At 42.5% G+C, this 11,195-nt stretch overlaps 1 protein-coding gene across 1 annotated transcript; it reads left to right on the top strand.

Moving 5' to 3' along the window:
- Window positions 1-9,612: 9,612 nt before the first annotated feature.
- On the top strand, window positions 9,613-10,773 carry LOC108511340 (E3 ubiquitin-protein ligase DZIP3-like). The gene has a single exon (XM_017842955.3). It carries the CDS (start codon window positions 9,983-9,985, stop codon window positions 10,754-10,756), a length of 774 nt encoding a protein of 257 aa, XP_017698444.1. The 5' UTR covers window positions 9,613-9,982; the 3' UTR covers window positions 10,757-10,773.
- The last annotated feature ends 422 nt before the right edge of the window (window positions 10,774-11,195 follow it).

The raw sequence follows: 11,195 nt of genomic DNA, 5'->3' as shown, positions 1-11,195 counted from the left end.
CCACAACTTCGCATGCAACCAAGGAACCAATCAACATGTGCTGATAAGGACTGACAGTCCAGGCAATGGGTCGTCATGACAGCGACCGACTGTAGGGGCAGCTTTGCATTCAGCACACGACAGTATTACACTGCCCACGTCATAGTCGTAGTACCGACCATTGCATGGCAACTAGTGCACACCACACTGACCTAGGTAACGACAATATTGACTCCTCTATATAAAGGGGCGATCCGAGAGGCCTAAGGTTCACAAGAATTATGCAATGCAATATGATATCATGCAATATTATTTACATAGAAGTACACTTTGTTGAAATCTCTTCTTGCTATACTATTGTCTCTTTATTCTGATTTAGGCATCAAAGGATTCTCCATGATCAGAAACTCTCCAATAAGCAGACTTTTTGCAGGCTAATCCGATAGAGATCAGCTTTTCCAAATCTCGGCCAACTAGTTCAGCTCGGTTTTCACCAACCTCAGGATTAGCTGAGATGCACTACAACCTCGGTCGAAAATTGAATGGCAACACTTTCAGCAGCAATTTCTGCACACAATAACTAAAATAATGTATCTAGCTAAGATTCCACATCTTCTCACATTAAGTTTACATGTCGAGAAAATCTGGCGTTTTATCATAAAAGCTTAGGGCTAAGAAAATTTCGCGCCGAGCACGGCTTGGGCCGGGCTTGAGCAGCATCAAAATGGCACCCGCAGTTGAGACCGACCCCACATGACCGTTGGAGAAACGCGTTTGAAACCAGAAGAAGATAACAACCCACGCTAGTGAATATCCTTTGCCAGCTCATCCTTCACTCTCCTATTCTGATTAGGAGTACTCAAGAAACAAGTCGGCTCCCAAAACTCTATATATTAGAGGCCCTACTCTTTCACCACTCCTTGTTCAGAGCGGAGAAGAGTAAGAAGGCCATGGCGCTGATGTCCCAGAGCTCCGTTCTTGGGAACACCTTCCTCCAACTCAAAGCCCGTCGAGTACGTCCACATGGAGATGCCCAGGTGCTCCTCCGTCTTCGCCTAACCAGTTTCCATGAACGGGCTGAAGACCTCTTGTCCTTCCCCGAGACCACCCCGTTCCCCGAGACCATCTTCTTCTACTTCCATCTTGCCCAGCTCCCTCTCCTCCAATCTCTGCCGCGCATAGTCTCCACCGCGCTACGCCGTCTCGATACGACAACGCAGCAGCTCTGCGAGCCGCGGATGCTCCGCTTCACCTCGGAAGCCGCAGCAGCCATGCAGCAGCAGCATCCGACAACCCGAACAATGCTCGAGCTTCTTGTCGACGTGAGCGTCCTCCATGCACGCGAGTTATCGCCCAACGACATTGCAGACATGGTTAGCTCGCTCCGGGCGATGCCTCTCGAGAGGGAGGAAGACGACACAGCTGACAGCGTGCGGCATTATTATTTCGACAGCACCGGCCTCCTTCGTAGAGGAGAAAGAGGAGTGAGGGTTGGTCGCGCTCCGGCGAGCAGCTCTTCTATCATGAAGGTGGAGCGGTCGACTTACGTTCAAGAAGACGGATTTCAAGAGGAGTGCGCGATATGCTTGGAGGAGTTCGAAGTCGGGCGGGGAGTGAGTCGACTGCCTTGCTCCCATGCCTTCCACAGCCGTTGCTTTGATCAGTGGCTAATGAGGAGTCATCGATGCCCTCTCTGTAGACGCCCTTGTGAAGAGCAAGCTTAGGACCTTTTCGGCATGGTTGCCGGCCGGTTTCTTTCGTTCCTTCTTTTTTTTATTTATAACTTTTTCTTTCTTTACTGTAGCAGAATTGATCTTTGGTAATCCAGTTTCTAGTTTCAGTTCTTTGAAACTGATACTTAGATTGTGGAGATAATGAAAACTAAGAAATATAGTTTTGATGTTTTAAGAACCGGCAACAGTATAATTTCACCCTCACCACCACTAGTGGCAGCCACCTTCACATGCTGCTACCATCACCATGGTGACGGCCATCGCCAACCTCCATTACCATAGATTTTCTGAAACCAATACTTAATAGGGGTAATTAATTCCCCACCCTTCAAAAGACCCCGCTATAACAAAAAGTCCCGGTTGACCGGTCTTAAAATCATCCGTCCAATATCTTTACCAAGTTTAACTCCCGGTCCTTGAGCTCCTTTTATTTTTTTTTAAAAGGCCGAAAATGCCCCTGCCCTCCTCATCTCCCATTCCTAGAAGGAGAAGAAAAAGACCCCCCCTCCACCGACCATGGCCCTTCCCCGCCCGAGCTCCCTCCTGCGGCCGCCGCCGGCCCCGGCTCGCCTCCTCCCGAGCTCCCTCCCGCGACCCCGCCCCCGCCCGAGCTCCTTCCTGCGGCCACCGCCGGCCCTGGCTCGCCCCCCCGAGCTTCCTCCTGCGGCCCCGCCCCCTCCCACGGCCTCGCCCCCTCCCAAGCCCTCTCCCGCGGCCGCGCCGCTAGGATTGGCCCCGCCCCTGCCCCCTCATGAGCCCCCTTCTGCAGCCGTCGCCGGCCGCAACCCGCCTTCCTCCCACGTCCGCCACAGCACGGCCCTTTTCCGGAGCCGCCGGCCTAGCGGGAGGAGAGGTGTTCTCCGCTGCCAGTCGCGGCTGCCGCCGCCGGCAGCCCCGCCTCCCGCGGCCGCCTCCTGCGGCTGCCGCGGCTCGGCCCCCCTTCCGGCGCCACCGGCTCACGGGAGGAGAAGAAAGAAGAAAGAAGAAGGGAAGAAGAGAAGGAAAAAAAAGAAAAAGAAAAAAAAAGAAGAAAAGGAAAGAAAAAGAAGAAAAGAAAAGAAAAAAAGAAAAAAAGAAAAAAAAGAAAGAAAAGAAAAATAAAAAAAATAAATAAATGCATCAATATATATATATATGAATGAATAAATAAATAAATAAATAATATATTTTAATAAAATAAAATAATTATAAATAAATAAAGCTACTGCGGCTGGAACCCCTCCCGCGGCCGCCACAGCCTGGCCCCCTTCTGGCGCCACCGGCCTCATGGGAGGAGAAAATAGAAGAGAAGAAAGAAAAAAGAAGAAAAGGAAAAAAAGAAGAAGAAAAGAAAAAAAAAGAAGAAAATTAAAAAATAAAAAGAAAGAAAGAAAGAAAAAAAAATAAATAAATAAATAAATCCATAAATAAATAAATACATATATATATATGTGATGAACGAATAAATAAATAAATAAATAATATATTGTAATAAAATAATAAATAAATAAATAAAGTGTGTGTAGAGAAGGCTTAATTGTGTACAAAAAGAAAGAAAAAGAGAAAAAAGGGAAAACAAAAGAAAAAGAAATAAAAAGAAGATTTAAGTGTGTGTAGAGAAGGCTTAATTGTGTGCAGAGAACACTTAACTGTATGATGCACACAATTTAGTATTCTATGTATACAATTAAGTCTTTTCTGTACATACTTAACTGTGTGATGCAGAGAATACTTAACTCTGTGCAGAGAAGGAAAGAAAAAGAAAAGGAAAGAAAAAGAAGAGAAGGAAAGAAAAAGAAAAAAAGGAACGAAAAAGAAGAAAAGGAAAAAAAAAGAAAAGAAGAAAAGAAAAAAGAAGAAGAAAAAGGAAAGAAAAAGAAAAAGAAAGAAAAAGAAGAGAAGGAAAGAAAAAGAAAAAAAGGAAAGAAAAAGAAGAAAAGGAAAAAAAAAGAACAGAAGGAAAGAAAAGAAAAAAAGGAACGAAAAAGAAGAAAAGGAAAAAAAAGAAAAAAAAAGAAAAGAAAAAAGAAGAAGAAAAAGGAAAGAAAAAGAAAAAGAAAGAAAAAGAAGAGAAGGAAAGAAAAAGAAAAAAAAGGAAAGAAAAAGAAGAAAAGGAAAAAAAGAAAAGAAAAAAGAAGAAGAAAAAGGAAAGGAAAAAAATACTTAACTGTGTGATGCATAGAACAGTTAACTGTGTGCAGAGAAAATATAAGTGTGTGTGCAGAGAAGACTTAATTGTGTACAAAGAATATTTAACTTAACTGTGTGATGTATAAAATACTTAACTGTGTGCAGAGAAAATTTAAATATGTGTAGAGAAGATTTAATTGTGTATAGAGAACACCTAACTGTGTGATGCACACAATTAAATGTTCTCTATATACAATTAAGTCTTCTCTGCACACACTTAATTGTGTGATGCAGAGAACACTTAACTATGTACAAAGAAGATTTAAGTGTGTGCAGAGAAGATTTAATTGTGTATAGAGAACACCTAACTGTGTGATGCACACAGTTAAATATTCTCTGTACACACTTAACTGTGTGATGCAGAGAACACTTAACTGTGTGCAGAAAAGATTTAATTCTGTACAGAGAATACTTAACGGTGTGATGCACACGGTTAAGTGCTATCTGTACGCAGTTAAGTATTCTATGTATACTATTAAGTCTGTGTGCAGAAAAGACTTAATTGTGCACATAGAATACTTAATTGCCTTCTTTTTCTTTCCTTTTTTTTCTTTTTCTTTTCTTTTCTTCTTTTTCTTTCCTTCTCTTCTTTTTCTTTTCTTTTCTTCCTTTTTCTTTCCTTCTCTTCATTTTCTTTCCTTTTCTTCCTTTTTCTTTTCTTTTCTTCTTTTTCTTTCATTTTTCTTCTTTTTTTTCCTTTTTCTTCTTTTTTTTCTTTTCTTCTTTTTTTTTTCTTTTTCTTTTTTTTGTCTTTTCTTCCACTGTATCTATCAATATCAAGAAAAGAAAAGAAAAAAAAGGAAGAAAAGGAAAGAAAAAGAATAAAAAGAAAAGAAAAAAAAAGAGAAGGAAAGAAAAAGAAGAGAAGAAAAGAAAAAGAAAGAAAAGAAGAAAAAAAGGAAATAATGAGTGAGTGAGAGTTAGGTTAGTAAGCTTGGTATACAAGTAATATAGCATTGTTAACTTAACTGTGTGCAGAGAAACCATACCTATGTGCAGGAAATAGTAAACTGTGTGCACAGAACAGAAAACTGTATTTCGAGGTTAATTAAGTATGTACTATCATTAGTTAAGTGTGTTTCAAGTTTAATCGACTATGCGCCATGCTAAGGTAAGATTTGGCTCACAAGAACAACCTATATTAAGTGTCTACCACATCATTGTAATTGATTCGAAATATTCTACAAAAATCAAATTGTTTAACTTAACTGTGTGCAGAGAAACCATACCTGTGTGCAGGAAACGGTAAACTGTGTGCACAGAACAGAAAATTATGTTTTGGGGTTAATTAAGTGTGTGTATTAGTTAATTAAGTGTGTTTCAAGCTTAATCGACTATGCGCCATGCTAGGATAAGTTTTGGCTCACAAGAAAAACCTATATTAAGTGTCTATCACATCATTGTAATTGATTCGAAACATTCTACAAAAATCAAATTGTTTAACTTAACTGTGTGCAGAGAAACCATACCTGTGTGCAGGAAACGGTAAACTGTGTGCACAGAACAGAAAATTGTGTTTTGGGATTAATTAAGTGTGTGTATTAGTTAATTAAGTGTGTTTCAAGCTTAATCGACTATGCGCCATGCTAGGATAAGTCTTGGCTCACAAGAAAAATCTTTATAAAGTGTCTATCACATCATTGTAATTGATTCGAAACATTCTACAAAAATCAAATTGTTTAACTTAACTGTGTGCAGAGAAACCATACCTGTGTGCAGGAAACGGTAAACTGTGTGCACAGAATAGAAAATTGTGTTTTGGGGTTAATTAAGTGTGTGTATTAGTTAATTAAGTGTGTTCCAAGCTTAATCGACTATGCGCCATGCTAGGATAAGTCTTGGCTTACAAGAAAAACCTATATAAAGTGTCTATCACATCATTGTAATTGATTCGAAATATTCTAAAAAATCAAATTGTTTAACTTAACTGTGTGCAAAGAAACCATATCTGTGTGCAGGAAACGGTAAACTGTGTGCACAGAACAGAAAATTGTGTTTCGGGGTTAATTAAGTGTGTGTATTAATTAATTAAGTGTGTTTCAAGTTTAATCGACTATGCGCCATGCTAGGATAAGTCTTGGCTCACAAGAGCAACCTATATTAAGTGTCTACCACGTCGTTGTAACTGATTCGAAATATTTTACCAAAATCAGATAGCTTAACTAAACTATGTGTGCAAAAACTATATCTATGTGCAGGGAACAGTAAACTGTGTGCACAAAATAGAAAACTGTGCCAGGCTCTATTAAGTGTTAAAACATTGATTAATTGTATGCCAAGCTTACTTAAATGTGTGCTATACTATATTACCTGTGTACCAAGCTTACTAACCTAACTACCATTTACTCATTATTTTCTTTTTTTTCTTCTTTTCGTTTCTTTTTTTTCTTTCCTTTTTTTTTCTTTTTCTTTCCTTCTCTTCTTTTTCTTTCCTTTTTCTTCTCTTTTTTTCTTTTCTTTTTTTCTTTTTCTTTCCTTTTCTTCTTTTTCTTTCTTTTTCTTCCTTTTTTTCCTTTTTCTTCTTTTTCTTTCTTTCTCTTCCTTTTCTTTCCTTTCCTTTTCTTCTTTTTCTTTCCTTCTCTTCTTTTTCTTTCCTTTTTCTTCTCCTTTTTTTCTTTTCTTTTTTTTCTTTTTCTTTCCTTTTTTTCTTTTTTTTCCTTCCTTTTTCTTTCCCTTTTCTTTCTTTTTCTTCCTTTCTCTTTCCTTTTTCTTCTTTTTTTTCTTTTTCTTCTTTTTTTTCCTTTTTCTTTTTTTTCTTCTTTTTCTTTCCTTCTCTTCTTTTTCTTTCCTTTTTCTTCTCCTCTTTTTTTATCTTTTCCTTTCCTTTTTCTTCTTTTTCTTTCCTTTTCTTCCTTTTTCTTTCCTTTTTCTTCCTTTTCTTTCCTTTTTCTTCTTTTTTTCTTTTCTTCTTTTTCTTTCCTTCTCTTCTTTTTTCTTTCCTTCTTTTCTTTTTTTCTTCCTTTAGTTCATTCATATATATATATATATATATATATATATATATATATATATATATATATATATATATATATATATATATATATATATATATATGCATGTATATATATATTTATTTATTTCCCTTTCTTTCTTTTTTTTCTTCTTTTCTATTTTTCTTTTTTTTCCTTTTCTTCTTCTTCTTTTCTTTTCTTTTTCTTTTTTTTTCTTCTCTTCTTCCCTTCTTCTTCTTTCTTCTCCTCCCGCAACGTTGCCGGCGTCGAAAGAAGACCGGGCCATGGCGGACATAGGAAGGGGCCACGAGAAGGGGCCGAGCCACCGCCACCAGCGGCCGCGGCGCGGACATAGGAAGGGGCCACGAGAAGGGGCCGAGCCACCGCCACCAGCGGCCGCGGCGCCTGCAGCAGCCGCGGCGGCCGTAGATGGCCCGCGGAGAATTCTTCTCCTCCCGTGAGGCCGTCAACGCCGGAAAGGGGTCGGGCCACGGCGGACGCGGGAGAAGGGTAGGTCGTGGCCGGCGACAGCTGCAGGACGCCACGGCAGCCCTTCTTCCTCTTCTTCGGCGCCTCCCCACCGTGGGGCAAGGGCGGGGGTATTCTCGGCGGCGCAGCAAATTGACAACTAGGTTGCAAGAGGTGAAATCTTATGTGTATGAGTATGCTATGATAAACTTAAAGCAAGATAAGCAAAGAAAATAGAGAAGAAATAAGACACTGAAATTTTAAGTGGTTCGGCAAATGCCTACTCCACTACTCATGTGGTGAAGAAGAATTGGGCTCTCAGGAACAAGGAGGAAGGAAAAGGAGAAAGAAGAGGGAAGAGAAGAGGAGAAGCAGGTGGGGTGGCCGAGCCTGGGTGGTAGTTGACCAGCCGTCGGTAGCAAGCGACAGTAGCTGCAGTGGCCAGCGGGGAGGAAGACCGAGAGAGCTCTCGGTTTGAGTCTGGAATAGAGGGAATAATTGCTTCAATTTAACCAGAAATAGAAGAGTAGAGGGAAGAGTGGCTCACTGACACGTCGACGGAGGGGAAGGATCTTGGCGGAGGGTGGCTCGGTTCGACGGTCAAACGATGGCGGTGGCGGCGCTTCTGGTGATGAAGTGGACCTCAGAATAGGAGGATATCAAAGAAAATAGGGCACTCAGACAAAATAGAGAGAGAAGAGAGAACTTTGGGCGGCGGTTCTTGGCCGCGGTGGCACGCCCGCCACCGGAGAAGGAGGAGGAGGGATGTCACGCCTCGAGCCTGATGCACGATAGACACCGCATGCCTGTACGACGGACCGTATAGGCGTGCAAGGCTGCAGATCATATTAAAGCAATGACAAAGTCTCAAAATTCGTTTAAGCACTAATTTATTCAAATGATTCTTACAAAAGTTTCAAAGTAACATGGCTAGCTAATAACATAAATCAAATTAAATATTATAACTAATCTAACTAAAATGCCAATAAGTGAAGAATCTTCAGAAATCTAGCGCACTCTCCAAGTCCCGTGCGTTCATGCATCTAAATCTAAAAATAGAAAAAAAATATTATAATGAGCTAGACTAGCTCAGTATGCAACATAATACCCCAGAGTGGGGCAAAGCAAGCCAGATATTTAATCAAAGCACAAATTAATGACCGAAAAAGAAATCACAAATTAATTAGCTCGGATTCGGTGACATGATGGCTGCTGGAGGTGGGGAGGAAGGAAAGGGTTTTATAGAGAGGGTTTTGGAACGTGGCTCGGTCACCGCCGCGATTCTTGCGGCAGTTGAGCAAGATCAGCGGCTATTCAAACGGCTGTGAGGCAGCCGTGGAATGGCTACGGGGCTGCCGCAGAATGGCCGTGATGCCTGCACTCCCGGTCATGCCAAGGAAGAGGATTGCGATCGCGATCCTCTGTCCCTCCTCTTCCTTCGGCCATGGGCTGAAGTTGGCTGGGCTTGCCGACTTCAGTCCAGTAAGGCCCATTCAAGGCCTATTCTTACAAGGGAGGTGAAGTTCAAAGATGGTGGCTCGGTTATGGGTCAATGGCAGAGGAGGGATTTTATAGAGAAATTTCAAACGACTCACCAAGGATCAGCAGCCGTGGGCAACCATGAAACGGCCGCAGCACCTCTGCAACCATTGCGCTAATGAAGCCAAAGAGGATCGCGATCACGATCCTCTATTCTGGCTCTTCAAAAGGGCCTTGGGCTGAAGTCGGCTGGAGCTGCCGACTTGAGCCCATCATTCCCACAACTTCGCATGCAACCAAGGAACCAATCAACATGTGCTGATAAGGACTGACAGTCCAGGCAATGGGTCGTCATGACAGCGACCGACTGTAGGGGCAGCTTTGCATTCAGCACGCGACAGTATTACACTGCCCACGTCATAGTCGTAGTACCGACCATTGCCTGGCAACTAGTGCACACCACACTGACCTAGGTAACGACAATATTGACTCCTCTATATAAAGGGGCGATCCGAGAGGCCTAAGGTTCACAAGAATTATGCAATGCAATATGATATCATGCAATATTATTTACATAGAAGTACACTTTGTTGAAATCTCTTCTTGCTATACTATTGTATCTTTATTCTGATTTAGGGATCAAAGGATTCTCCATCAGAAACTTTCCAATAAGCAGACTTCTTGCAGGCTAATCCGATGGAGATCAGCTTTTCCAAATCTCGGCCAACTAGTTCAGCTCGGTTTTCACCAACCTCAGGATTAGCTGAGATGCACTACAACCTCGGTCGAAAATTGAATGGCAACACTTTCAGCAGCAATTTCTGCACACAATAACTAAAATAATGTATCTAGCTAAGATTCCACATCTTCTCACATTAAGTTTACATGTCGAGAAAATCTGGCGTTTTATCATAAAAGCTTAGGGCTAAGAAAATTTCGCGCCGAGCACGGCTTGGGCCGGGCTTGAGCAGCATCAAAATGGCACCCGCAGTTGAGACCGACCCACATGACCGTTGGCGAAACGCGTTTGAAACCAGAAGAAGATAACAACCCACGCTAGTGAATATCCTTTGCCAGCTCATCCTTCACTCTCCTATTCTGATTAGGAGTACTCAAGAAACAAGTCGGCTCCCAAAACTCTATATATTAGAGGCCCTACTCTTTCACCACTCCTTGTTCAGAGCGGAGAAGAGTAAGAAGGCCATGGCGCTGATGTCCCAGAGCTCCGTTCTTGGGAACACCTTCCTCCAACTCAAAGCCCGTCGAGTACGTCCACATGGAGATGCCCAGGTGCTCCTCCGTCTTCGCCTAACCAGTTTCCATGAACGGGCTGAAGACCTCTTGTCCTTCCCCGAGACCACCCCGTTCCCCGAGACCATCTTCTTCTACTTCCATCTTGCCCAGCTCCCTCTCCTCCAATCTCTGCCGCGCATAGTCTCCACCGCGCTACGCCGTCTCGATACGACAACGCAGCAGCTCTGCGAGCCGCGGATGCTCCGCTTCACCTCGGAAGCCGCAGCAGCCATGCAGCAGCAGCATCCGACAACCCGAACAATGCTCGAGCTTCTTGTCGACGTGAGCGTCCTCCATGCACGCGAGTTATCGCCCAACGACATTGCAGACATGGTTAGCTCGCTCCGGGCGATGCCTCTCGAGAGGGAGGAAGACGACACAGCTGACAGCGTGCGGCATTATTATTTCGACAGCACCGGCCTCCTTCGTAGAGGAGAAAGAGGAGTGAGGGTTGGTCGCGCTCCGGCGAGCAGCTCTTCTATCATGAAGGTGGAGCGGTCGACTTACGTTCAAGAAGACGGATTTCAAGAGGAGTGCGCGATATGCTTGGAGGAGTTCGAAGTCGGGCGGGGAGTGAGTCGACTGCCTTGCTCCCATGCCTTCCACAGCCGTTGCTTTGATCAGTGGCTAATGAGGAGTCATCGATGCCCTCTCTGTAGACGCCCTTGTGAAGAGCAAGCTTAGGACCTTTTCGGCATGGTTGCCGGCCGGTTTCTTTCGTTCCTTCTTTTTTTATTTATAACTTTTTCTTTCTTTACTGTAGCAGAATTGATCTTTGGTAATCCAGTTTCTAGTTTGAGTTCTTTGAAACTGATACTTAGATTGTGGAGATTATGAAAACTAAGAAATATAGTTTTGATGTTTTAAGAACCGGCAACAGTATAATGTCACCCTCACCACCACTAGTGGCAGCCACCTTCACATGCTGCTACCATCACCATGGTGACGGCCATCGCCAACCTCCACCACTTATCAGCATCGATCGCTGCCTACTACTGACAATTACCAACTATCTTTTATCATTTGTAAAATGGTATGTTACGCAGAGTAGATTGATTATGCCAGTCCGATTCAGAACAAACACCGAAAAATAAATAATAAGATTTTTTTTAGAAAAAGATCA

Source organism: Phoenix dactylifera, unplaced genomic scaffold, assembly GCF_009389715.1.
Source record: "Phoenix dactylifera cultivar Barhee BC4 unplaced genomic scaffold, palm_55x_up_171113_PBpolish2nd_filt_p 000852F, whole genome shotgun sequence".
Taxonomy (NCBI): Eukaryota; Viridiplantae; Streptophyta; class Magnoliopsida; order Arecales; family Arecaceae; genus Phoenix; species Phoenix dactylifera.
Note: the sequence above shows the minus strand (reverse complement) of the source record. Positions and strands in the feature narration are given on the sequence as shown.